The sequence below is a fragment of the Ursus arctos genome, unplaced genomic scaffold, assembly GCF_023065955.2.
Source record: "Ursus arctos isolate Adak ecotype North America unplaced genomic scaffold, UrsArc2.0 scaffold_16, whole genome shotgun sequence".
NCBI lineage: Eukaryota > Metazoa > Chordata > Mammalia > Carnivora > Ursidae > Ursus > Ursus arctos.
This window is the reverse complement of record NW_026622830.1, coordinates 13,866,538-13,894,409: the sequence shown is the minus strand read 5'-3', so window position 1 is coordinate 13,894,409 and position 27,872 is coordinate 13,866,538. Positions and strand designations below refer to the sequence as shown.

Genomic DNA, 27,872 nt, shown 5'->3' with positions numbered 1-27,872 from the left:
ATCACGGCTGTTCAAGCTTCACTAATCATTCATGAGCCAGACAGGCAGGTGGGGTGGCTGGAAGCCCCGCTGGACCCATGGGGCCCCAGTGGCCTGACTCAGCCTAAGGAGGATAGAACACATTGTTCTGAAAAAAGCGAGCCACCCACTGTGTGACCTTGGGCAGCTTCTTTCCCTCCCTGGGCCTCAATCTCCCCATCTGTCCAGAGGGCCCTTCAGTTCCCAGCATGGGGCAGGGGTACACCTAAAGCCCCCCTCAGGACTTCTCTACCTCCTCCTGCTCCTTAGAGTCCCTCCCATGTCTTTGGGGGCCTGCACTAACAGGAGCCCTTTCTCTGGCTGAAAGTGAAATCAGGCCTGAAAGCACTGGGGGAGGATGGGACTCTAAAGCCCAGCTGGGCCCTTGAACTTAGTTTCTCCATGATCGGGGGGGCAGGGGTCTGTCTCCCGGGAACAGTTATATTAAGCTCCCGGGAAGATCATTTGATGAACACGTGTTGTGCTCTGACCTCAGTGCCTTCGCACCTGCTATTCCCATGCTCTTCCTTTATATGTGCTCAGCTTTGCTCAAATATTGTCTCCTTCAGGTATTTGTTCAAATGTTCCCTCCTCAATGAAACCTTCCTGACTCTACAATTGCATTACCTCTGTTGTCAACTCCCCACTCCCCTTCCCTACTTTTATTCTCATCATCATCTGCCATACCATAGACCTTACTTATTTAGGTTTGTTTTTTCAACGTCGCCCTCTCTAGAATGTCAGTTCTGTAAGTATAAAGACCTGTGACTATTTGCTTTACTACCATATTCCTTTGGAATAGTAGCTGGCATGGATAGGTGCTCAATTAATACTTTTTGACTGAATGTATTAATCACTTGTGGACAGTGCCTGGCACACGGGAAATAGCCATTTTTATTCCCATTCATTCTGGACATATTTATTGAGCACCTACTGTGTGCTAGGTGTTGGAAGATACATGGGTGAATGAACAAGGTGGTCAGGATCCCTACTTGTACTTGGCTATTTGCAGGGTACTTTACTGATAACAAAGTAAACAGGCTTCCCTAAGCCTCACCATGGCCCCCTGAGGTAGGCAGGCCCATCAGACAGATGAGGACACTGAGTCTGGCACGTGCTTTGCTCCCACTCACGGAGCAAGTTCTTGGCCGTGCCGGCCTCCATCCTGGGTCAGCTGAGGCCATATCCTGTGTGCCCACTACTCTGCCTAACCTCCCTCAGGCACTGGGGGGTCTGCCCTGCCACTAATACGTTCAATTCTCTACGATTTCCCATCATCCCACCCGCACTCGGGTCCGGCTGGCCCTGCTCCGGGCATCCCGGGAGCCCCTGCGGCACACGTTGGGGGAAGCCGGCCCCTGCTGCTGAGGCCTGACCTGGGGAGTTTCCAAGCCCCTTTTGACAATGACCCTCCACTGCCCACAATCCCTTCCTTTTCAGGCCACTGGGGTTCCAGGCTACAGGCCAAGAATAAGAAAAAGAGGTCTTTCTCTGATAAGCACTATCTCATTTAATCTTCTCAGGAGCTCCTAGGAAAAGAGTTTATTCCTCTTTATAAGGGAGGAAACAGAGGCTCAGAAGTCCCAAGAGCCCACACAGTGAGAGAGGAGAGGAGGCCAACAGGACTCAGGAGCAAGCCTCATCCTCCATAAAGCGCTTCCAGATCCCTGGATCCACGGGCTCATCTGTAATGCAAATATTACTACTACTACTAATAAAATAACATTAATAGCAACCATTTACCTAGCACCTCTGATGTTCCAGGCACAGCCCCAAATATTTGAGGTACATGAGCCAATCTTCACTCCACCCTTATGAGGGAGGTCCTATCACTGTCCTCGTTTTACAGAGGAGGAACTGAGGCACAGAGCGGCTAAGTCACTTGCCCGAGATCATGCAGCCAGGAAGAGGGAGAGCAAGATGAGTCCAGGAAGTCTCTGCGTTCCTACTCTCACAATGCTGCCCCCTCCCCTTCAGAAAGTGATTCGGGGGCACACCAGCCCAGGGATTCCGGGGAGACCCCTTTTCCAGACGCTGAAAGCCAGGTCTGGAGGAGGTCCCGGTCCCCCAGAGGAGAAAGGCCGGGAGCAGGGCACGGAGCCAGGCCTCACAGGTTAATGTCAGTTTAGCAGGGGTGAGAAGGTGCTCTCAGAACAGGTCTCAATCCCCCAGCCCCCCAACAAGAGGTGGGACATGGCCCGTGAGCCGGGTGCCGCACCAGGCCTCTGCTAGGCTCCCCGGGCCTGGCCACCCCATGCTCTCGTCCCAGACGCCAGGCCCCTCAGATGCACTTCCCAGCAAACCGCCTGCACTTCTAGGTTTGGGCTCCACTGGCAAATGCCCTGCTCAGGCACCACCAGGTTTTGCTAAGTTCCAGCCCTTCACAGAGAAGGGGCCGCAGAGAGGGGCAGGAGGAAAGTTCTTTCCCTCTCCCCTGTCCCCCAGGCCTCCAGAGTCAGAACAGAAAGGTGCAAGCAGCTTGTGAATGCATGGGGCTGTGGGTGGCAGCCAACAAGGGCTTCTCTTGTTTCTCCCAACCAAGGGAAAGGTGTCGCCTGCTGCAGCCCCAGGGCCAAGGGGACAAAGGGTCAGCTCCACCCAGCGCAGCCAGGAGCTGCTCTCAGAGCCGGGCTGGGCGGCCAGGGCATTCTGTCTTGTCTGGCCGGCCCTCCATTTCCAAACGCTCTCCCCGCCATGAGGGCCCCTGCAGCCAGGCCGTGTGCTCACAGGCAAACACTTCCCTCACAGCCTGTTTGCTTGACAGAAAATGGGATTTGACCGTCCCTGCCTCGCATGCTGGTTGGGGGATCAAAACATCAAACACATGGTAGGCAGGCTTGTCAAGCTCCGCACCACCGACGTTTGGGGCCTGAGGTCTCTGTCGTGGGGGCGTCCTGGGCATGGTAGGGACACTTAGCAGCACCCTTGGTCTCTACCACCAGATGCCAGTCGCACATCCATCAACCAATAACGTCCAGACTTTGCCAGCTGTCTCTGGGGGAGCAACATGCTTGAGAATCACTGATTTAAAGCCTTTCCCAGAGCCCAGAACATAGGCGGTGATTGGTCCACGAAGGCAGGCAACATCTGTCAAGACTTTAACCAACATCACCACTTATTGTCGTGTGTTTATAGATGAGAAAACGGAGGCACAGAGAGGTTAAGTAACTGGCCTAAGATGACACAGCATATTAAAAAGCCAGGATTTGAGCCCAAACAGCCAAACTCCAGCTCCCATCCATCATGCTTGACCACCCATGTTAGTTCCTGTCTTCAGAGAGCTCCCCGAGACTTCCAAACTCCTCCTCGGGTCACGATGACATTATCTCTCTTCTGGGAAGCTTTTGCTGATGTGCCTGACAATACACTGCACAATCACTTCCTTCCCTCTCCGCCTCCACTGAACCATGAAGGAGCGTGGGCCTTTGACAAGGTAGACCAAGGGTCAAATGCCAGCCCCACTACTCATTCAATGACCGTGACGTGCTGGGCAAGTGGCTTCCCTTCTCAGCCTTGACCTTTCCATCCATAAAATGGGTCCATCACCCTGTGCCCCGCATTGTGGCCAAGAGCACAGACCCCAGAGCTAGAGTGCCAGGGTCTGAATCCCAGCTCTGCTGTTTCCAAGCCTTGGGCATTTGGGCGAGTGACTAACCCATTCTGTGCCGCAGTGTTCCTATCTGTGAATGCAGACAATAACAGCACCTGCCCCACAGAGCTGTGGCGAGCACAATGAGCTAGCAAGCCTATCCTGAGTGCTTTGAACTGTGTCTGGCACTTAATAAGCACGGGAGAGGTGCCGGCTATGACAATTAGGAGCCTCTTGGGGAGCAGAGAAGGGGGCATGAATAAGGCATGTGGCCCAGGACATCAACAATCTTGAATTCACTTCCTGCAGCCTCCCAGGGACTCCAGCACATTCCTGCAAGAGAGCTTAATATGGTTGAAATCAAATCCCCGTCTTGGCCCCGACTGCTGGTAAGGACCCATGCAGGAGAGTGGAGCAAAAGAGAAAGAGGGGGCAAGAGAGCCGCCAGGCTGGCCGGCAGGAGCCTATGGCCCCCTCAGTCCTGTTCCTACCTCTTTATCAGCTGGGGATCCCTGTTCTGTCCTGTGTGTCCGTGCTTCCCTCCACCCAACAACACAGGCTCATATCCCCATTGGTTGCCCCTCGCCCTGTAAATTTCAGGGGCAAGTAGCAGAGCTAAGAGCCTGGTACCCCCATTATGCAGAAAATAGCAACAGCCAGGCTCCCCTATTGAGGCCTCCTATGTGTCAGACCCTTTCCGGTCTTCCCAGCAGGTAGGTTTCAGGATGCCCACCTTGCAGATGAGAAAATCAAGGCTCAGGGGAGGGAAGTGACTTGCCAGGGGGTGCTTTGAACTGCGGCCTTGTGTGTCTCTTCCCCGATGTATCTCGGCTGGAGAGAGTGGCTCAGGAGCACATATGTGACTTATTCTAGGCCCCAGCCAGGTCTGGCTTTGCTAAGGTGCTGACTTTGTGTCTTCAAGGTCTGGGGGGGGGGGGGGGCGGGGATGTCAGAAAATCCTGCTCATCAGTCCAGAGGGCCAGAGGGCACTGTCCTGTTGAGTCTGGTCAGGAAACGATCTCGCTCCCTGCTGCATCACCAGGAATCACATCGGCCTGTTTACACACCTGGCAGGAGCTCCAGGAAAGTGGAAAGTTGGCTGGGCCTCAGAGGAGCGGTGCCGAGGCCAAGGGGTCTGTGTAGGCAATGGGTCAGACCTGGCCAGAGAGCATGTAGGGGCACGGATGAGGGTTCTGGGACCGTCTGACTGGGAGAGGCTGGGAAAGTCCCTTCAGGCCCTCTCTGGGCCTCAGTCTTCCCAACTGATAAAGGGAAAGCTGGAAGTACTGACCCCAGCTCAAATCTTCCACAAAGGGGCAGCAGGCTGGGGTTTTTGAAAGCGCATGTCTTCTGAAATCAGGGCTACCTGGGTTCAAATCCAAATTCATTCATTCACTTGTTTACTGAGTACCTACTACATGTCAGTCACTGTCCTGGCAAGGGGGTGCTGTGGGGAATGAGCCATTCCCTTACATTGCCCACTGCCTAGCTGGGAAGGCAGACAGTGAACAAATAATGACCATTTCAGATTGGGATGAATTCCATGAAGGAAATAAAACAGGAGGCTGGTTTAGAAAGTGTTTGGTGGGGTAAGGAGGACAAGTATTCTTGAGAAGGGGTAATCAGGGAGGACTCCTCCAAAGAGATGCTACTGGGGCTAAGACTTGAAAGACCAGAAGGATCCAGCTGTGGAAGATCAATGGCAAGAGCATCCCAGGCAGAGAACACAGCAAGTGCAAAGGCCCCGAGGCAGGAAGAAGCTTGGTAGGTTTGAAGGACCAAAAAGAAGACCTATGAGGCTGGATCATCATGAGAGAAAAGAAGAGTATGGAAGACTGAATCAAGCGTGTGTTTCTGAATTTGATGCTCTGACACCTTGGGACCTTGATAACTCTGGAAGGTCAGCCCCTACCAGGGCTGGCTAATTCCTAGAGATAGTAAACAACTCAGGTGTTTTTCCAATGTAAACCAACCAATCCAGAGCCCACACCCCAACCACCTATCTTTTATTGGGCCCTCTCACTCCACGCCACAACCCATCCACCTGCCTCAATCACTGAGGGCCAGGTACCAGACAGCTAGGGACAGCCTATGTCCCAGAGCCCATGGAAATTATTTGCACCAGCCAATCCTAAGCCTGCTTTACCCTGACCTGCCCATTCCTTAAATACTTAATATACTGCCAGAAACTGATAAAAACCATGACGAAATGTAAGGCAGGGAAGAGAATGGAGTGTAAAGGATTTTTTGATTTCTCTGTTAGATCGGGTGGTCAGGGAAGGCCTTTGAGGAGGGTCATCTTTGAGCGGAGGTGAATGACGTGAGAAAGCAAGCCTTGCAGATATCTGGGGAAACAGCAGTTCAGACAGAGGGAACGGCAAGTGCAAAGGCCCTGGGGTGAGAGTAATTTTGAGATATTTAAGAAAGAGGCAAGGTCAGTATGGGAGCAGAGGGAGCAAAGGGGCCAGAGCTCCCAGTAAGTGATCAATAAATATTAGCTGTTCTTACTCTTTGTTGAGGGCCAACTGTGATCTGAACAGAAGTAAGGGAGCATGACCTCTGATTTCCCTCACCCCATCTCTAGACATTAGATTCAGAGATTAAATATTGCTAGATAAAACATGATGGCCGGAACCTGAAATGGGGGATCAGTAGACAAAGACAGGGGGTGAAGATGCTCACCTCCCACCCTGCCACTCCCTCACTGTGAGGCCTCAGTCAATTCACTCCCTTCTCTGGGCCTTGGTTCCCTCTTTGGGGAAGTTGAACTAGAATGAGCCCCAAGTTCTGAAACAGGGGCTGTAATAGGAGCAGCTGACATTTACTGAGTGCTTACTACAGGCCAGCACTTGGCAAAGTGCCTCAAGCATATGAACGCACTTCAGTAGGATTAGACCCAATCTCCCGATGAGTCAGCTGAGGCTTAGGACTGACCATTTCCACATAGCTCATTCCACCAAACACCACAAGCATCTCCCCTTTCCCCCCAGTTAGCTTCAACGATCCCTACAGGAAAAAAATAATGTGTAAAGGATAGACTGCAAAAGAAACAAAATTTATGTGCATCTGAGATGCTGTTTTTGCAAATAAACCTATCCTTGCTCACAAATTCCCACAAGGAAAGGGCTATGAATAAATCCGTTTTATCAGACAGGGGACCATTGCAGAGAGCTGCGAGAAGACATTTTGCGGATTCTTTCCTCCTTCTCATTCCTCCCAAAGCAAAGTCTCGGTTTGGTACTAAGTTGTCTTTACACCTCTCTTGAGCATTTGCCTCCCTGTGTGACACAGAAAGGGCAGGTCTCAGGCCTTGGCTTCGAGTGGGCGGCAGTGTGTAGCCAGAATCAACCAACACTGGAAACCTGTTTATTTCTATTTTTCTTCTGTTAGTCACTCGTGATCCTGGTTTCCATACGTGGTCTTGGTATTAAATTGTCTTTTGAAGTCATTGTATTTAAGTGTTTTGAAAAGGAGGGAAGTCTAGTCAGGCAGTAATGATGTAGAAAAAAGGGGGGGCACGAGAGGAATATAATTAAGTAAGTAAAACTGAGCAGGGTAAGGGGATCTAGCGAAATGTTGTGGGTGGTATTCGGATGATGGAAACTAAATCAGACCCTAGTCCATTTTGGGGGTTCCCTGTCCGAGCTCTTTGGGTTCAACGAGATGATACATGCTTAAAGCACTAGGAAGGTACTCGATCCACAGGGCTGGATCTGTGGGGTTTTCTGGGAAGCCCGTGTTAAGGGAATATTCAGGGTCTCTAAGAACCCTGGTCACCCTGTCTTCCCAAACCCAGGACCAAGAGAAGTGACGGACAAAATGTTTAGTGGCTGTGCGTCTTTAGGAACATGACCTAACTTCTCCGTGCTTTGCTCTCCTGGTCTGTAATAATGGGGATAATCATTATTCCCTTTTCTTAAGGCTGATGTGAAGAGTAAATAAACTAAAATTTGAAAGGCATGTAAGACAGCATAGGATAAGTGGGAAAACAGTATTTAACAGTTATTAGTTATTGTTATAAACTCACACTACATTTGGCACTGCACAGGACAATGTCCATACGTTCTCTTAATTAAGTCTCATAAGGCTCTTTGTAGGAGGTGTGAGTCCTCACTTCACGCAGGAGGGAGGGGTGCCTGGGGGGCTCAGTTGGTTAAGTGTCTGCCTTCGAACCCTGGGGTTCGATGTCAGGCTCTCTGCTCAGTGGGGAGTCTGCTTCTCCCTCTAACTCTCCCTCCCTCCTTCTCTCTCTCTTTCTCCTCTCTCTCAAATAAATAAATAAAACCTTAAAAAAAAAAAGAAAAGAAAAAAACCCGAAAACGAATGAGTGAACAGAGACTCAGAAATGCAAAGCCACCTGTCTCAGAGTTTCAGAGCCAAGACCCAAATGCAGGCCTTCTCAGTGCTATGGCCCATGCTCTACCCATCCTTTGACTTCTCTGGGTCTCCGTCTCTCAGCTACAGCACAAGAGAGGTGAAGCATATCTTTAGCACTAAATTTAAAAGTAGGAAGTTACGGCACAGGCACGACATATGATTACACAGGGCCCCAACAATAACCGGGGAGGAAGGTGATCTTGTGGCTATGTTATCGGTGAAGAAACGAGCCCAGAGAAGTGAAATGCCTTGCCCAAGGTCACAGAGCGAGTATGTGAAATGAGAATCCAGTTCTGATTCCAAAGACTCAAAACTGGGAATGAAATGACCATTTTCCTTATCACTCACCTAAATCCCACCCACCCAAGAATTAGGCAAATGCAAAAAAGTGGGCCTCTGACCTTCTAGGTGTACTACGGTCCCCTTAAAAGATCTACCACCCCAGAACAAGTCTGCAGCTAGCAGCAAATTAGGAAAGGGGACTCTTCCTCAGGTGGGTCCAGCACTGCACCAGGATACACAGTTGGGCAGGTGGAGTGCAGATTGATTCAATCTCCCGTTGCCAACTCAAGGCGCCTTGTGCAGTGCACAGCCTGTGCAATCTGTAGCAGTCCTGCCTAAAACATCCCCCTAATTCCTCTTCTTCAACTCAGTCACCCATGAGTACCCATTGCAAGAACTCATCTTGGCCACATGGTCAATCTGGTTACATTTGCTTTCAGTGGGTGGGGGTCCAAGGTGGGAGAGGGGGCAAGCCTTTCCTGCAAACACACAGAGCTAGTGCTCACTTGCAAGCTGCTTTAACAGTCTCCTCTATCCGTACCAGCTGCCCAAGGCCAGTTCCCCAACTTCCATCTCCCAGGATGGCCATTCTTGGAAAACTTTGAGGTGATCCCTCCAGCAGCATCCTGATTTCCTATGTCTCCAGCACTCTGTAGCAAGAGCTGGAATCTCCAGTGGCACTGGAAATCGCAATCACTGCATTCCAGAAGCACATCCCACTCCTTTTCATCTCTGCTGATAGTGTTCTGTTTCAAGCCAGGAGGACATAATGTAAGAATTGCTCCCCCCTGCTTCTATCTGCTCTTTGGATTAACCCCGACCTCCCCGCAAACCGGCTCACCAGTCATCAGGGGACAGGTGCACGAGGGCCAACCTTGTCGACCACACAGACCCTAGAACATCAGAGCAATAGTGGCCTAGAGACATCATAAAACTGAAAAGCCAGGACCCAATGAGGGGCAAATGGCAAATGCCCAGGCAGCTCCATTGTTTTTCCTGATCTGATACCTGCAAAGTTTTGGGGAAGCCATACGTACCATGTACCTTGCGTTGGTGGTTCCAGAATTTCTGTATGAGAGGGGCTTAGAATCTGATATTGGGGGTGGGAGTGGACACTAAGGATACTTGCCTTGAAGCTATGTTTGCACAGCAAACATAAAGTTTTTGTTAGCCCACTGGCCTTTGTTTGGGGAGGTTATCATAGGGTTGATACTGGTTAAGATTACCACAGAAATTGTCTAGAAGCTTTGTTTGCATAGCACACCCACTCTTTGCTTTAAATGTACGTCCCAGATCAATAAAAGATGCTGTGATTCACACTGTAAATCAGATTGAGAAACATGTCCATTATTAATATCCAAGAATAAAATAATTATATATAATATATGTCTCTGTATATAATATATATATTATATGGGGTGAGGCTTCGAGTATGCTGATAGAGATTTTTGAGGGAGGCTAAGATCACCCAAGAAGCCAGATCTGTCTCCTGGGAGGAGGCCCACACTTATCAGCCACTTAAAGAGACAGTGACATCCAGGGCTGCACAAAGGGTCCCCACCGGGATCTGTAGGAAACCACAGGAGGTTCTTACTCAATTATAACTGAGGAAAGAGTATCGAGTATGATGATTCGAAGTACAGTCCCTGCATTCTGGCTCTGTACTGGCTATGTGACCCTGGGCAAGTCACCTAACCTCACTGACGTCCATTTCCTCACCTGGTCAGTAGGCATGTTCGTAGCCGCCGTCTCCCTGGTTCTGTGCACATTACACAGGATGATGCCGGAGAGGCTTTTCACATGGTGCTTGGCACAGAGTAAGGGTTAAGCATTCAATAAAACCCCTTACTCATCAGGCTTACCACCACAGCGGATGGCTAGAGGCACGTTACTGGGGCACGCTGGGGTCCGCATGGAAGTACTTTCACAGCGAAGCTAATGAAACTTAAGCTTCAGAGCCCCTCCCAAGCCCTGAACTGAATTTTCTATTTGTAAATCTGTGTACTTTTTCTTAAAAAGTACCCCTCAGATACTATATGCTTCAGGCCCCATAACACTTGCATCTGCCCCTGGGTTCACAGATCTTGCAAGAGGGCTGAGCAGAGAGAAGCTTACAGAAGCCCCTGCTGAGGACAGAGATGCTGTGTGTTCTGGCTTTTCTTCCCTGGGGCTCCACCTGGGAGCTCACAGACCCATCCATCCTTCCATCGGTGATGCTTCACAAAGCGAGGCAACTTCCTTGCTCAACCCTTCACCGCAATTCGCAGACACCAGCACCATGACGGCCCCACTTTACAGACAAGGAAAGCGAGACCCAAAGAAGAAAGGAGGTTGGTCCAAAGCACCAGGCCGGGAATGGGACGGTTTTGAAAACTGACCTCATCCTTATTCTGGCATTTGTTGTTTCTCTCTTCAATGTCAAAAAAGTCTAAGAGCCTGGATCATTTCACACCAGAAAACTTATTTGTACGTGAGCTCTGGGTCTCTTTGGCGCCAGCTGGTATCACCTTCTTACTCCCTGTGCCCAAGGAGGGACCCTTCCTCCAGGCAGCCCTCTCTGAATACCTCTCCCAGCTCCCCTGCTCTCTGCTGGGGGGGTGCTGGTAATGTACTGCTAAATTACACCCGCTCTCTGCTTTTCTTTTTTATGAACATTGAATATCGCATTGAGAGGTGGTAAAGCAACTTCCTGGAGGTAGAAGCCTTGTCCTCTGCCCTCCCATGATGCTCTAGATGGGCTGGGCACCCGTGAGGGACCCAATAGGGACCCGTGACACCACCAGCCCCCATTGGTGTTGACTTTCATCATGACATTCCTGACCTCAGTCTGCAGCCTTTGGTCGAGGGATTTACTTTCTTTGAGAGTGTAGAAACAGCTTAAGTTCTGGATTCTGACAAGCTAGGGACTGGATCCCCACTCAGCGGCTTGCTGTGTGATTCTGGGCAAGTCACTTCATCTCTCTGAGCCTCACTTTTCTTCTCTGGAAAATGAGATAAATAACCCCCCGGCCCCCACCACCACCCAGGGGCACGGAAAGGATTAAATAAAATGATGCCTGCCCGGCAAAGCTTCATTGCCTGGTTCTTGGTGAGGGTTCCTCCAACCCTGGCTGTTCCCATCACGTAAGGGGCCTGGACTAAAACCGGCCAGTGTGTTGTAGGCACTTACTGTGTACCAGGCTCGGTTCTAAACCATTTACATATATTGCCTCACTTAATATTTACCACAGCCCAATGGGTTGCCAGTCTGGTTTCCTCCATTTTCACATTTGAGTGAAATGAAGTTCAGGGAAGTTCTGTGACTTGCCCCCACCCCGTCCTACGGCTTGGCATTCACTACGTGTTCGTTGTGATTATCAAGTGAAATGTTGCACGCAGCGCCCAGCGCGTGGTTAGAGCTCATAAGAGCGGCAAAATCACTCCTGGAGAAGTGAGAACATCTAGAAGGCTGGGTGGGGACTCGGGCTCCAAGGCGCAGCTGGGAAAGGGTTCGAGGGGGCCGGGTACAGGGGAGAGGGTCGAGGGGGGTCCGGGACCTCAGCGGTCTCCCGCCTCGGAGGCGGGGGAAGAGAGGGTCCTGCCCGCAGCGCGGCCCTCGGGTGGGCGGAACGGGGGGCGCCCGGGAGGAGGAGGCGTTACCTTGGGCGGGAGGGCGAAGACCACCGGCAGCAGCGCGAGCGGCGCGAACAGCAGCACCAGCAGCCGCCGCGCGCTCCACACCTTCTTGGCCACTGTCGCCAGCGCTGCCATCTGCGCGATCAGCCGGCGGAGCGGGCCGGCCCGGGACTGCCCGCGCCTGGCCCCCCGCGCCGGCTTAAAGCCTGGGGGAGGGTCCGGGGAGGGGACTGCGCTCGCGGCCCGCCCTCTCCCAGCTCCTCCCCGAGGAAAAGGGTGGTGCCTGCGCCCCCGGGACTGGGGAGGAAGAAGAGGGCCGGGAAAGTCAGGGAACGGTAGGCACAAGAACAAGGAACGGACTCCAGCCCTCAAGGCAGTGTGGCCTCCAGTTTAACCTGCGGCCACCGGCCGGAACCTCTCCTCGCTGCTCGACGGTCCGTGGAAGGGGCGGTCACGACAACGTGAGGATGAAAGCGCTTGTTAGCATCACCTGGGTTCGAGTTCTGGCTCTGCACGTTCTCGCTGCGCGGCCTTGAGCGGACGGCCTTGGAGCCTCAGTTTACTCATCTACAAAGTGGGGGTGATGATAATGGTCTCTACCAGACAAGGGGTCAGTTGGGCAGTTTAAATGGGTTGATGCACTTAACGCTCAGCACAGCGCCTGGCACCGAGCAAGCGCTCCCCGGGAGTCAGTCGCCATTGCTGTTGATTCTGTCCTTCCTTCCAGGGTGGGTGAGCCGCTGCAGGTAGGAGCCCGGAGGCATCCTTTCCTTCCTCCTGGGTAAAGGCACAGGAGTACCGCTGCAGAGGGATAGGGTAGCTGCTTCCTCAGCTTTTAAAGAGACTGCCAAATGTTCTCCAGAGTGTTTGTACCATTTTACATTTCCATTAGCAATGAATAAATGACCCAGTTTTTCCACGTCTTTGCCAGCATTTGGTGTTGTCCCTATTTTTTATTTTAACCATTCTGATAGAGGTGTGGCAATATGTCATTGTGGCTTTAATATTTATTTTCCTAGTGACTGATGATGTCGAACGTTTTTCATGTGCTTAGTTGCCATCTGCATATCCTCTTCCAGGAATCATCTTTTCCTGCTGTTTGCTCGCTTTCTAATTGGACTGTTTGTTTTATGCTGTTGAGTTTTGAGAGTGATTTATGTATTCTAGATAGGATATGTGGATTGCAAATATCTTCCCCCAGGCTAGAGCTTGTCTTTTCATCTTTTCAACAAAGCCTTTCACAGAGCAAACATGGTAAGAGGTGGTGGGAGACAAGGATCCTCACTAGCCAGGGAGGACAGAAGTCCCTCCTTCACTTCCGCTGACACCACCCTGGGAAGGAGGGGACACACTGTGACAGCCTGACGAGGATGGAAGTCAAGTCTCCTCACTCAGCCTATGCTGGGGGCGGGGGGGGGGGGGGTCACAGTTTTTTTCGTGGTGTTCAGCTGGAGTAGAGAGGCTTGTCTGAAAATGGTCTCACTGGGCTGATCTTTCCTTGTGCTTTGGCTATAGAGGGCAGGCTTTTGCCGGGACTTTCTGGAAGCTTCTGTCAGCATTTCCGGGTTGCCTGCTTCTTCCAAGTCTAAGATTTAGTAGGCAAAAAGAGAACCCAATAGACTTATCACCAGATTGTTCCTTGGGTCCCAAGTTGCTGCCTTCATCTCTCCACTTTCTAGAATCTTCTTGTTTGTTTTCTGTGTATTGTACAGGGTTTTCAGTTATACTCAGCAGGAAGTATAGAGAAAATTATGTCTACTCCATCTTCCCAGAGGTGGAAGCCCCTCTGTTCTTATTTTATTTCCCATGTGGGTCATGCTGCCATCATTCCCATAAACCCCTAGAGCAAGTTATTTCCCAATGGACCCTTTGCAGGCTGTGATGAAACTTTCTCCAGTGTCCTTTCAAATTGGGCACCTGACCTTGAGCCCGCCCAATAACCGGCTTCATCAAAGGTTTCAGCCAGGTTAGTGGCGGACGACCTCGGATGGAGGGTGAGGCCCTGGAGGGAGCACTTTGGACATTTGAAGCCTGGGTGTGGGAGGCTAGTTTTCCAAACCAGAGAAACTATTCCTGGGGATTTGGGGGCCAGCTGACATCATAGAAACTGTGGCCCATTCCCCAAAGCCTGAGCGGAGGCAGTTAGGACCAGGGTATATTGCACCCAGAGCCCCTGGGCTGACTTCCTTGTTCTGGAAAGAGCTAAGAGATTAAGAGGACAGTATTTAGTGTTAGAGCAGAAGTTTCAATCCAGTGGCTCGAGTGGAATAATAATAATAATAATAATAAGAAGAAGAAGAAGAAGAAGAAGAAGAAGAAGCAGCAGCAGAAGAAGAAGCAGAAGCAGCAGCAGCAGCAGCAGCAAGCACATAAACCGCACTCACAGTGGGGGAGGCACTGTTTTCAGCACTTTGCATGTTTTAACTCATTTAATCTGTACAATAATCTGTTTGCATTACCTTTCTGAGTCTGTCATCCTGCATTAGACAAAGCTACATTCCAATTCCGGCTGGACCGCTTGACTTCTTGTGCAACCCTAGACAAGAGCTTGAACTCCAATGGGCCTGTTTCCTTGCCTGAAATGGACACAAGAAGAGTATGTAGCTCACAGGGATGTTGGAAGAATGAACGAGCAAGGCTGGAGCACAGTACTGGCACATAGTAAGTGCTCAACAATTGACAACTATGATCATTCTGCTTGTGGCCAATTTTATTTTCCCGGGACGGCACCAATATCTCTCTTCCCTCCTACGTGGGCTTCCCATATGGTCCTCTTAAACATGATTGACACTCTTCCCACTGAGAGTTGAGGGTCCCTGTTCCCACCTGTTGAAAGTGGGTGGGGGCTTGTGCCGCGCCAACCAGAAGAACATGGCAGGACTGATGCTATGGGATCTCCAGGGCTCAGCCATAAAGAGGGTACAACTTCTGCTTGGTTCCCTCACTCCTGGGACTCCCATCCTTGGAACCCAGCCACCATATTTGAATTTCAGACTACACCAGGCACAAAAACCAGAGAGAGAAAGCAAGGCTCCTAACGGGCCACCAGCAACAATTAACCAGCCTATGAGCAAATGAGCCTTCAGATGATTCCGGCCCCTAGCCTTTGAGTCTTTCAGCTGATGTCCCAGACGTGGTGGAACAGAAACCAGACACCCCCATGCTGCCCTGTCCGAATGTCTGACCCATATGATCATGAGCATAATGAATAGCTGTTTTATGTCATTAAGTTTTGGAGCAATTTGTCACACAGCAATAGATAACTATTACTACCGCTATTATTTTTCTCACCCAGAGTGAGCAAGTGGGGGCGAAGTAACAGAAGGAGTCAAACTCACAGAGGAAGTTGGTGGCAGAGATCAGCCAGGACTTGAGTGGGCTGAAACCTCTACAAAGAGCTTCTTATAGGAAGGAGAGTCCGCACAACATGAGGCCCCTGGTTGGATGACTTGGACCTTCGCACCCTACAGGAGGAGTGATGGCTCCCAGGCTGGACCCACCAACTCCCTTTCTTTGTTTCTTCCCCCTTTACGCTGAGAAAGAAGTAGGATGTGGGAGGGAATTCTTAAAGAACTTCCACAGTTGATGGATGGTTTGACTACCATTTACTTTCATTCCCTACTAGGCTTGTCCGCTAGACAGATGAGGAAACTGCGGCTCAGAGAGATTAAGACATTTGCCCAAGGTCACACAGCTAGTGCACAATAGAGCTGAAATTCCAGTGATACACAGCACCCCTCCTTCTCCCCATTTTTAGAATTATTATTATTTTTGAAAGATTTTATTTATTTATTTTAGAGAAAGAGTGTGAGAAGGGGGAGGGGCAGCAGGAGAGGGTAGAGACACTCAAGCAGACTCCATGCCCAGTGTGGAGCTTGATGTGGGGCTTGATCTCACGACCCTGAGAGCATGACCTGAGACCAAACCAAGAGGCCGATGCTTAACTAACTGCACCACCCAGGCGCCCCCTCCCCATTTTTAATAGGAAAATAACAATTTACGTAAAATGTGCATACATATTGATTATAGTCACCGGCCCAGGGTTTTTTCGTAAAGATTTTATTTATTTATTTATTTATTTATTTATTTATTTATTTGAGAGAGAGCATGAGTTGGGGGGAGGGGTAGAGGGAAAGGGAGAAACAAACACCACCCTGAGCAGGGAGCCCGATGGGGGGCTCAATCCCAGGACCCTGAGATCATGACTGGAGCCAAAGGCAGACGCTTAACTGACTGAGCCACCCAGGCGCCCCCACCAGCCCAGGTTTTAAGGGCTTTCTATGTGCCAAGCACTGTGCTGAGCACTTACGTGAATGACCAAGCCATGCCTAGTTCTTTGACCCTATGTCCTGCCTGCCTTCTCCTTGATCACTCCATGCCTCCCTCTTTGTGACCTTTCTGCTCCTTGCACGTGCCACGCTCTTGGCATGGATGGCTCCCTCTGCCTGTATGTCTCCCTGCACCTTGCCCACCACCCCATCTCAGTGGCTGCTTCCTTCTCTCACTCAAGTCTCGACTCACACATCACCTCTTCCGAGGGGCCCCCCCAACTACCTACTTTACTGGAACATACCCTTCCTCAACTCTGCCTCACGCGCTCTGTATAAAATCGCCCGACCGCTTTCCTTCAGGGCATGAGTCATCGTTTGAAGTGATTCCCCACTAGATTACACTCCATGAGAACAAGGAGTCCAAATTATTCCCTGCTACATTCCCAGTGCCTGGAACAGTCCTGGAACATAGCAGAGGTCCCGTAAGTCCTGAAAAATTGACCATGCCTTAAATCATTGTACTTTATTATTATAAACATTAACCAAAAGCCTATCATTCATTCACAAGTATTAATTGAGCAACTGCTATATACCGGGTATCATTCTGGGTGCTGGGGCTTTGGCAGTGACCAAACAAGACAAAAGTCTCTGGTCTCACAGAGCTTTCATTTTATTAGCTTTATAATAAGATAAACGAGTGGAATATATCACATATCCCATACTGCTTAGTGCTATGAAGAAAAATAAAGCTGGGGGAAGGGAGAGAACGCAGGGAGTACTGGCACCAGCTTTCCACTCCCCCTGCACAGAAGGGCAGAACTCAGTGCCTCCCCTCCTACCCCCCTCGCTGAGCCCTGTACCACTGTCAGCATCTTTCAGTGTGACATTTTGGTCAGGCCTCTACAGCTCCAAGAGCAATATTGGCTTTGAAGCCAGTCCCAGCGGGTGGGCCTCAGGCTGGGGTTGGGATTAGTTACCCCTTTTAGCTCCCTGGCTGGGTTTGAGCTGCTCAGGCCTGCAGGGCCTTTCCTCTCTATGGGGGAGGAGGCAGGCCCAGAGTCCCCCAACCTGGGGTTGCATCTAACTCTGGGTTCTGGGCCATCCCCTAACCTTCTGTATCCCAGGCGGGAGAGTGAAGGTTTACAAACATGAGGAGGCCTTTGATCGGCACCAAACCCCCAGGGTTCTGAATGTTTTTTGTTCCAAGCTGCAGGCCAGGACCATACTCCACTTTGCCTCCAGCAGGGAAGGTGGTGGGTAGGTGGCGTGTGTGTGTGTGTGTGTGTGTGTGTGTGTGTGTGTGTTGTGTGTGTGTGTATTTGGGGTAGTGGAATGAAGGCTCATGTGGCTCCATGATTTTCTTTCCCACAAGCAGACTGTTGCTCGCCTGAGGGAATTCAATTCAATTCAGCAAATGTTTACAGAGCACCTACTACCTTCCAGGCACCATTCTAGAAACCATGGCTGGAGCAGTGGCCAAACAAGGCCCCTGCCCACGGAGTAGACAGGAAGCAAGCAAGTGAATGTGAAAGATAGCAGGTGCTCAGGAATGGGATGGAAATAAGGCTAGGGAGGGCTGGGAAGGGGGTGTCACTTTTCTATTGGGTGCTCATGGAGACCTCTCAAAGTGGCATTTGGCAGAGACCTAAAGGAAGCCAGGGAGGCAGCCACATAAAGATCTGTGAGGAACAGTGTTGCAGGCAAAGGGAACAGCAAGTGCAAAGGCCCTGAGATAGCAACATGACTGTAAGAAGAACAGGGTAAGCAAGTAGGGGCAGAGTAAGAGAAGAAGAGGCCAAACTCACAGAAGAAGCTGCTGGCAGAGATCGGTAGGCCTTATGGAGGCTGAATCTCAGTCCAGTGTTCTCGTCTCCCAGCCCTGAAGAGAAGAGGCTGGAGCCTGCCTGTCATTGTTCCTTCACTTTGACCTCGGTAGAGAGGGCTGTGCTGTCCCATCTGCCAGCCTGATCCAGGAAGGCGGCAAGATGCCAGGGAACAAGTGTGGCTTTAGAGGTTGGGGGTCTGTTTCTGTTTTGGTTAGGAATGTTTGTGGCTTCAAGTGATAGAAAACCTGGCTAAAGCAGCTTCAGCTTTAAAGATGTTTACTTATGCAAGTCATAAGTCAGGGAAAGAGCTCTGAGGTCTGACGTCACTAAGGACAGACTCACAGTTCTGCCCATTCTTTATTCCCTTGTCTTCCTCTCACTGACGCTGTACCTGTGGGGCTGCCTCCTGGTCTCAAGATGGCTGCTGAACCTCCAGCTATCGCCACTGCATTTAAAAGCAGGAATTGCTGATGCAAGTGTGTTGGAGGCAGGGTGTGGAGAGAATTCTCACACCCTTTTATAAGAAAGAAAATCTTCCCCAGAAGCGACTTCTGCAGATTTGCTTTTGTGTCTTATTGGCCAGAAGAGTCACATGCCCACCTGCATATCAGGGAACAATCCAACCTTTCCTGAGATGAAGCCATTCTCACCTAATAAATATCTGGACAAACAGAGGCTCTGTCCAAAAGGAATAAAGACGGTGGCTTTTGGTAGGCAACAGACAGTGCCTGGCACAATCTCTATCATGTATAAGCTGATGACTGGGCAAGTCGCTTAGCATCTCTGAGACTCCACTTCCTCATCTATAAAATGGGTACAGGAAGTAACTGCTGTTTCGGCCCTCTTAGCATCTATCCCGTCCTTCTCAGGAACACCTTGATTTTCCTTAGGGCGGTGGCTCTCAGAACAGCATCACCTGGGAACTTGTTAGAAATGCAAATGCTCAGCTCAGGCCCAGACCTTTGGATTTGGAAGCCCTGGGGTGGGGGCGGGCAGTGTGGGGAAGTGCACCTGTGTATCTTTGGCTTCTAAGTGGGGCAAATGATGCTTTATTATAATTGCCTGTTTGTTGGTTCTAAAAATAGTATTAATAGGTTCTATAATAATAACAATTGCTAGCTGTTAACGACGCGCTGGGCACTGCGGTGTCCCTCTACGTGCCTTATTCCGCTGATGCTTCTGGTGGGCATTGATGGGCAGCCCAGGGCCCCCTCAGGGCAAGCCTGATCGCCCCAAATGCAGGAAGTGTGGTCAGCAGGCGGCCACCACCTTCAGGGATGGTGTCCCCACAGAGAACGGCCTCACCCACGCTCCTGTCCTTCCAGGGGTGGCCCACCAATGACTGTGTGATGGGAGATTATGAGGGCCTGTTCCTCTCAGCCCAACTTGGGACATCCCTGCAGGGCCTCAGCAGCAAAGAGCTCCCCAAGGGGTCAGCTGAGGCTGTTGCTGGGTCCGCTTTCCGATCCCACTTCTGCGCCTGCCCTCCCCTGCCGTCTTGCCTTTCCTTCTGTGGAGGACGACCCCCGAGGGCACGCCTTAGTAAACATCCTACAGGCTACACTGCATCTCAGTCCGCTTCCTGGGAATGCCGACCCATGACAACACTCACAGCAGCTCTACGGGGTAGGCATCATTGTCGGTCCTTCTTACAGAGGACGTTGCTGAGGCTCAGAAAGGTGCGGTGCAGGGGCGGGGGGGGGGGGTCCCACGTCAAGCAGCTGATCAGCACGGAGACGTGGGATGGGAAGCCATCAAGTTTTGTGATTAGAGAAGTGGCATAAACTGGCTTTACAAGGGTGCCTCTGGCTGCTGAGTGAGGGAGAATATGGGGGGCAGGGCAGAAGCAGGGGGAGGAGTGGGGAGACCACTGATTACAGCAGTGCTGGGAGAGGGAAGGGGCTCCAGGGGGATCTGGGCTTCCTCATCATTGCAGCATCCTCAGGACCCAGCACAGAGCCGGATGCAGCCAAGGTGCTCCATAAATACCCAGGGAATGAATGAGTGAAGAAGTGAGAGAATGGATGACCAAAATCAAGGCAGGAGGGAACTAGCCACCCCCACACAGCCTGAGTGATCAGCACGGGCCCGCTGTATAGGGTGCCCAGCTAAGGTGCTGAGTGGATAAGCGAGCCAAGTTCCAGGTAGGGAGAGAGGAGGAAAAGAGCGAAGGAGAGGAAGGAGGAGGAGGGAACGGGAGGGAAGGGAGAGAGAGGAAAGAAAGAGGGACAGAGGAAGGAGGGGACAAGAGGAGGGAGGGAGGAGGATGGAAGGGGAGGGAAGCTTCTTCAACGACAGTAACTGGCGACCTCTGCTGGCAAACAGAGAGCTCCTCTGGACTCAAGAAAGGGCAGTTTGGTCCTTTGGTGGGGCAGCACCCTGAATTCAGGACACAGGAGGAAAGTCCCAGTGCCCTTGTCAGCTGGGTTCTCACAGCCCTGGGTTCTAGCAGCCAGCAGCAACCGGGTTAGGACCAGGATGAGGTGAGTGAGGCTCTCACTAGGGCACACATTTAAGGGGGCACCTAAAAACTCAGTCATCAAGACAAATATTTTAATAATTGAAAAACAATTAAAAACAATAAAAAAAAAAACTTCGCTAACTATGGCCCACAAGCTGTCTGCCTGGTTTTGTAAATAAATTGTATTGGAACCTGGGTCAGGGTCAGGGTTGACTTTCTCAGCCACAGCAGAGATGATGCACACAGCCCTTGGCTGGTGGTGTTCCCAGATCCTCGTGGCCAGCAAGAACATGACTGCCTGTGCAAGGACTCACTATGCCCAACGTGGGTAACTCCATTCCGTGGCCCATGGGCCAGCCACAGGAGCTCTTTTAAGCGTTCTAGAAGATGTGGGCATTGTGTCCTTTGCAGTGTTGGACGGGTCTCAATGTCACATCACATTTCCCTGACTCTGCCACTCACTAGCCGTGTGACCTGGGGCAAGGCTCAATTTCCCTGTACCTGCATTGCGTCCTCTGTAAAACAGATTAATGCATGCAAAGAACTCAGTAACTGCTCAATGGTGAACTGCTGGGGTTACGAATGTGGGTTTGAGTCCCAGCTCTGTCACTGATGTGACCCTAGGACATGATGCTTTACATTGCTGAGCACCATTCCTCATCTGTAAAATGAGGTTTATAATCCATCTGGGAAGGTTCCAGTCGGAACTCACACAGAGCTGCTAGTGCCATTGGCTCGCGGTGGCAAAGCGCCGGCTGTCCCCACAAGAACTTTGAGGAATCGGAATTGCAGAGGGTTGCTTAGCCCTTTGTGAGATGCTGAACCAGGGACGGAACCACTGCTCGCCTCGGAATGTTTGCTAATTCCTTATTTCCCATCACGGCCACGGGCTGAGTACACAGACGGACTGTTCTCCTCCTGGAACATCTGTGGTTTCTCCAGGAGCCCCCTCTCCCTCAATGCTTGCAAAGACCATTTAAAATGTTCTGCTGCTGCTGCTGCCTCTATGGCCACTGGCCACCACGTCACATGCAGCAATGGTTCGCGGCACACACGTCAAGGCCTCCATCCCAGGCTACTGCCATCACCGGCCCGGGTAGCTGCGAAGCCTTCTCCCTGGTTTCTCGCTTCCCCTCTTGCCCCCTTTAAACCTTTTCCTACCAATGGCATCCTTTCAAAACATAAGTGTGACATCTCCCTGTTTAAAACTCTCTAGGTCACACTGAGAACAAAACCCAGGCTGGCCACAAGGCCCTGCGTGATCTGGTCCTTACCCACCTCCCCGATCTCACTTCCTGCTCCTCCTCCGCTCTCTGCAAACCAAAGCCGGAGGATGCTCCTCCTTCACCAACTTTGTCCCTGGAACAGCTCCCCACCTCCCCGTTCTCCTTCACACGGCAGTTCCAACATCAGTTTGTTTGCTAGGAGAGTAAGGCCAGCCTCATGTCCCCTCTGTGCCCCCAGCACACAGTAAGCACTAGGTATCTGCTGACCTACTGGCTGCACACGTGCCCCAACCTCCCCCGCCCCCCGCCCTGGGCAGATATGAGCCTCATTAGCCTTATAGTACTCGTGAGGAAATGGGAATGAGCCCTCTCATTGACTGAAATAATTGAAAAAATTATTGCCAGCCCCTAGGGTCCCTGAAGTTTGTTAAAAACGTTCTATAATGCCAACACATATTATAATAATATAAAGATAAGAATAGAGTAATATAAGCAATATATATAATTATTATAACATAAATATATAAAATAATATAATAATATCATATCCAGTATCTCATTTCTTAAAGTACCAGTGAGGAGCACATGGGCTTGGGAGCCAGGTACAAGTACCCTCTGCTACCTGTGACATCTTGGACAAGTTCCCCCCTTTCTGAGCCCAGTTCTCCATCCACAAACTGGGGATAATACCCAACTTGGAGTTGTTTCAGATCCAATACGAACACTCCTGGCACAGTATCTGACAAGCAGTAAACAGGCAATATTAACTCTCCTCTCTACTAGGCACCACTACCCAAGACGGGAAGTTTTCTGCCACTGTGGTGAAGGAAACACAGTCCCGGACCCACGGGAAAGCTCACTCCCCGCGCACCCCAGTATCCCACAGGTTACCGGCCACACGTAAGGCACTCAAAGTATTTATTTGCTAGCTGGAGCTGGCAAGGAGGAAAGGTACTTTATTTTATACCTCCCCACAGCCACACACCTCTGGGGAAGAAACTGAGGCTGGGCAGGGTTTTCAGTGTAAGCTAGCTGGTGGCATTTTGCACCTTCACTCAGTTTCCCTGCCGCTTTCCCTTAAACCAGGCTTTTTCAAACTTCAGTCCTTCCCAAGCCACTCCACCTCTTTTGTTCTACCTACTTACTACCTGTGATAAAAATCAACTCACTTTTTTACCTGCATAAACGAAAAGGAACCTTGTATTGATCACTGGCCTTCATTAGAAGGTAACCGTAAAAATACAGAACGAAAATGAAAACAATCCTGTATAAAATTATACAAATTTCAGCTGCCTGAAAGCTATCAGCCTGCTTTTTGTAAATAAGACTAATTGGAGTTGAGCAGTATTTTTCCTTTTTGTACTATGACCCCCAAAAGAAATATATTTTATATCAAAACTCGGTATATACCCTTGTCTATATATACCTTTGAAACAAATTTTTTAAACAGTACTTACATGTCATGCACTCTGGATATTCCCTAGTCTATGATTCTACTTCATTTTTAAAACGCTGGCTGCATCCCACTATACTGGTTTCCAGAGGACTATGCCATGTACACAACAAAAAAAATGGTGGATTGGCGGGTTGATAGAGACATCCGTGAGACTTTGTCCTCGTCTCACCCGAAGGACTGTAAAGCAAATAACGTTGTCGCTATGTGGTTCCATGTTCTGCAATGCCATGCTCACGTACCCGACGTACACATGGCGCAGCCGGAGAAAGCCTGTCCTAGATCTCTTCCAGACACCCAGCTCTGCCTAGAGCTTCTGTACACAGTAAGCTGCTGAGAACAGTCGACTGCAGAGGATAATTACACTTAACAAGCATGATCACAGACCGCTTAAAAATACCTCAACACCTTTATTTAGGTCTAATCTACTCGGAGCACTCCTTCAAATTCACTTGGACATAAATGGCCTAAATGTCTGTACTCGTCAGAGAGACTCTTCTACCCGACCATGGACCTCTTTCTTCCTCTCAGGCGCACTTCATCTAGTTTTTTTAGCACTGGCTTGGACTTTTTGGAGAAGGTGGCGTAGCTCTTCAGAAAGGCTTCAAACACAGTCTCAGTATTGGGATGGGTACTGAGGAAGGCTTTCTCTAGCACGTAGAGGTCAACTCCCTTATCTTCCGGAAGTGCTGAAATGAAACTGAGCCCAAAGTCTATGAGCACAATGTTCAGCTGTTCCACAGGGGGTTTCAGGAGCATGTTCGAGGTGGTGAGATCACCGTGAATGAGGTCTTCATCATGCATTCGAGCCAAAACCTGCCCAACTGTCTTGGCTAAGCCAAGGAGACTTTGGGGAGTATTTTCAGTCTCCATAGTGGACTGAATATAATCTCGAACAGTCACTGAGCCTTCAATTTCTTCCATATATAAGCAGTTGGAAGCATAGTCTACAAAAAAGACAACGGGGGCAGATATCCCTGCAACCAAGATAGAAATGGTTATTGGATTAGATTCTTTCTTAATGTTAAGTTTAATTTTCAAAGATTGAGCCAGACTTTTACAGGGCATATCTGCTTATTTCAGGAAAAATGATTTAGGAATGCTGCAGAATAGTACAGCTTAACTCATCTGGAAGTTTCCCTTGCTCATGCCCTGCAGGATTGTGCCTTAAGCCACCCCAGAGCTAAGCTTAGTAGTGCCAAAGTGCCCTCCTCCTTTCCACTCTTTATGACTGGATTTCATTTGTCATACTTCGTCCCTAAACAAAACAAAACAAAACAAAGAGCCAGAAGGGTAAGCATAGTCAGAGTAGGCTCTACCTCGAAAGGACACAAACAGGCCAAACAGAGTGTTGGCTGAGAGATTCACCTTTGCAGTCAGAAAGGATGGGTTCAAATCCTGGCTCCCTTCCTTGTTAGTTGTATAACCTAAAAGTCACATCAATTCTCTAAGCTTGTTTCTGTTTCTAGAACAGGAGAATGATACCTCCAATAATTGAAAGAATTCATTGCATTCAAAGATTCAGTGAATATTTATTGAATGACACTCGGGCCCAGCACACTTTTCTAGATACTGGAGACTTAGCAGTGAGGATACAGCAGGAAACAAAGCAGCTCTGATCCCTCCTTAATGGAACTTAATCCTAGAGAGGGTGAAAATAGAAAACAGGAACACACAAGTAACTTCATTAAACTTAGGCAAGGGCAGAGATATGTCTGTTTGTTTGCTACTGAACTTCCTCCAGCTCTCCCACTACCTAACAATGTTCTGGTGTAAAGCAGGTGCCTAAGAATATTAATAAAAGCGAAAGGATGTGTAAAAGTCAAAAGCCAGTGTTTCTGAGTCAGAGGTTATGGGCTGAAAGCCTGGCTGGGTCACTCACTAGCTGTGTAACCTTGGGCAAGTTACTTCCCCTCTGAGCCTCAGTTTCTCATCTGAGGATAAGGCATACTGTGGTGCTGTACAACGGTGTTTTAATGAAAAAGTAATTAACGATTTCATGAAATCTAAAATGTACTGAGTGCTATGTACCAGCCATACAACCAAACATACTGTGACTTCCCTTTACAGGCGAGGAAACTGAGGGCGAGGTTAAATAATTTGTTGAAAGCCTGCATATGACTCAGTGGTGTCGGTATTTGAACCCACTCAAGTATTTGTAATTACATCTGCTTCTTAAAAGTAATGAATGAAGAGATAATGATCGAACACTGAGACGGTACAAATGGGGAAATCGAGGCTCGGGGCAGTTAAACAGCATGCTCCCTGTCGAGCAATAGTGGAAGAGCCGGGAACTGAACCGGGAGCAATGGCTCCAGGACAAACGCTCCTCGCTGCTAGGAAAGGCAGCTCCTTAAGAATGAAGGAATGAATGACGAGAGAGATGAAAGATTGGCATTTCTCAGCAGAAGTTCACGCAGAGGGTACAAAGGGAGAGACTGAGGGGAAAACGGGGCGCGGCGCTCAGGGGAAACCGTTGCCCGCGTCGCTCGGGCCCCCGAGCCCCCGGGCCGGGCCGCCTCACCTGCGCGGCGGCAGCGGAGCAGCGCCCGGGCCTCCTGCACCGTCCGCCGCCGGCCGAGCCGCGCCTCCAGCGCCGGGTGCCGGTAGCCCTTGGGGAAGCGGTGCTTCACCACGGCCGCGCGGCCCTGAAAGCGGCCGCGGAACACGCGCGCCTCAGCGCCCTGCTTCACCAACTCCAGGCCGCTCAAGAAGCGGCTGCTCCGCTCCCGGGCCGCGGCCAGCGCTTCTGCCTCCGGTGCCGGCTCGTCGTTCTTCTCGGCCGCAGCTGCAGCACTGGCGGCCGCCATGACTACGCCTCGGCGCCGCCGCTCGGAGCCCGTCGGCTCTCTCCGGAAACTGCCGGCGATGTTCGGCTCGCTTTGTCGTAAGTCTTCGGACGTCTTCGGCCACTCCAGTGCCGACACTTCCGCCGGTGGAAGTGGCCCCGCCTCCGACATCTTCGGCTATTCCCATAAAGCCTCGGCAACTCTCGGTCAGAAACTTCGCCTTTCCCGGGCTCTCTCCAGAAGCGCTGAGGCTCGTGGTCGGCCTTGGTGGCTCCGCCTCCTAGTTCTGTGGCTCCTTCCGGAAATAGTTCACTAATGGTATCCCCTTTTTATTCTTAAAAGCGTGCTAGTTTGGATGGTAAATCTACCTATAGGTGGTAGAGTGGCGGCGGGGTGTGGGCAGTGGTACAATTTTAAATAAGGTGGTTAAGAAGGCTTCTGTGAAAAGAAAGCGCTTCAATGAACAGGTGGCCTTTGAGCCCTGTGAATGGATGCCTGAAAGAAGAGCATTCCAGGCAGAAGGAAGAGCAAGTGCAAAGGCCCTGGGGGAGAAGTGTGCTTGGCATGTTTGGGGAAGAGCAAGTCTCTGTACTTTGGTTTCTCATCTACCAAATAAGACTGTAAAGAATACCCATCATGGAGGTTTTGCGAGGATTAAATAAGTAACTGGGGGTAAAACACATAGAACTATGCAGGCACATGATGAGCATTCCCAGGTGAAAACTATTATTATTTATGGAGGGCTTAATACAATAGCTATTATAAGTAGACTCCCAGCGCCAACCACTCTTCGGGGGGAGGGTCCTCCCCAAAGTGTGGTGCCCCCCAGGGGGCCACCAGAGCTGCATTACACTGCAGAAAACCCTCCATTACCCCAGGTCTTGGCTGCCAGTGCTCAGATACAGGAGCGGGGTGGTTTGTGTGGCTGACAGCACGAACCCTGACTGGTCCCACCACTGAACAGCTGGGTGTTTCGGTGATTGTGCTAGTTAGGGTACAGGATAAGCTGCTGTCACAAAGTGACCTAAAAATAGTGGCTTGATTATGAGAGATCTTTCTTTCTTATGTAAAAGTATAGATCTGGCATCCTTAAGTCATTGCTATCTTCTCTGAGTCTATTCCAGTTGCTCCCCTACTCCAGTTGGCAAGAAGAGGGATGAGGGTGGGGACAGGCAGCTAAGAACTTGACCCCAAAGTTCCACACGTCCCTGCCGCTCATATCCTATTGGCCAGAACTCAATCACATGGCCCATGAAGCTCAAAAGGAAGCTGGAAAAACTATTCTCTAGCAGGGCAGCCATGAACTCAGCTACAACTTTGGGAAAATATTATGAAAAGGAAGTAGGGGAGGAATTATAACAGGGGACAATGAGTAGACTGCCAAAAGTTTTGCTATTTTAAGCTGCAAGTAGCAGATTTTTCAACTAAATAGCTTACTTAGGATTAACAGTAAGTTCATTTATTTATTTATTTTTAAAGATTTTATTTATTTATTTATTTATTTGACAGAGAGAGAGAGACAGCCAGCAAGAGAGGGAACACAGGCAGAGGGAGTGGAAGAGGAAGAAGCAGACTCCCAGCGGAGGAGCCTGATATGGGGCTCGATCCCAAAACGCTGGGATCATGCCCTGAGCCGAAGGCAGACGTTTAATGACTAAGCCACCCAGGTGCCCCAGTAAGTTCATTTATTATCCAACAGAACAAAATTTTATGAAGTGAGGGGTCCCAGGTGTCCTTTAGTCACTTTATGATTTTAGGGACCCAAGCTCTTTCCATGCCCTTCACCAGCCTCAGCTTTGGTCCCTACACTTGTCGTCTTATGGTCACAAGACGGCCACCAAATTTCCACACATGATATGAGGACACAAAAACATCTGGCCAAAGAAGAGAGGAGCTACATCTTATACACCTCTCTTTATTTGGGAGAAAACCCCTTGCTGGAAGTCCCTCCTCTCCCACCAGGCT

The 27,872-nt window shown here is 50.2% G+C and overlaps 2 protein-coding genes across 9 annotated transcripts in view; both read right to left on the bottom strand.

The window, feature by feature from the left end:
* SLC13A3 (solute carrier family 13 member 3) overlaps positions 1-12,076 on the bottom strand; it is a 71,778-nt gene extending 59,702 nt beyond the window's left edge. For 6 of the 7 annotated variants that reach the window (XM_048222243.2, XM_048222246.2, XM_048222248.2 and 3 more), the window contains exon 1: positions 11,906-12,059. In XM_048222243.2, coding sequence (XP_048078200.1) covers positions 11,906-12,016 — 111 coding nt within the window. In that variant the 5' untranslated portion in view covers positions 12,017-12,059. Of the gene's footprint in view, positions 1-11,905 lie in introns of all 7 variants that reach the window. The other variant, XM_048222244.2, reaches the window with a different exon arrangement.
* Positions 12,077-12,307: 231 nt separating this feature from the next.
* Positions 12,308-26,116, bottom strand: TP53RK (TP53 regulating kinase). Of its 2 annotated transcripts, XR_007190668.2 has the most exons (3): positions 25,643-26,116; positions 23,123-24,095; positions 12,308-14,457 (listed from the first exon to the last, which is right to left on the bottom strand). XR_007190668.2 is itself a non-coding variant. In XM_026503657.4 (2 exons), exons 1-2 carry the CDS (start codon positions 26,076-26,078, stop codon positions 23,617-23,619), a joined length of 915 nt encoding a protein of 304 aa, XP_026359442.1. In that variant the 5' UTR covers positions 26,079-26,116; the 3' UTR covers positions 22,220-23,616. The 2 variants fall into 2 exon arrangements, 1 of the variants encoding a protein (XP_026359442.1); XM_026503657.4 differs by lacking the exon at positions 12,308-14,457 and having other exon boundaries at positions 22,220-24,095.
* Between the last annotated feature and the right edge of the window lie 1,756 nt (positions 26,117-27,872).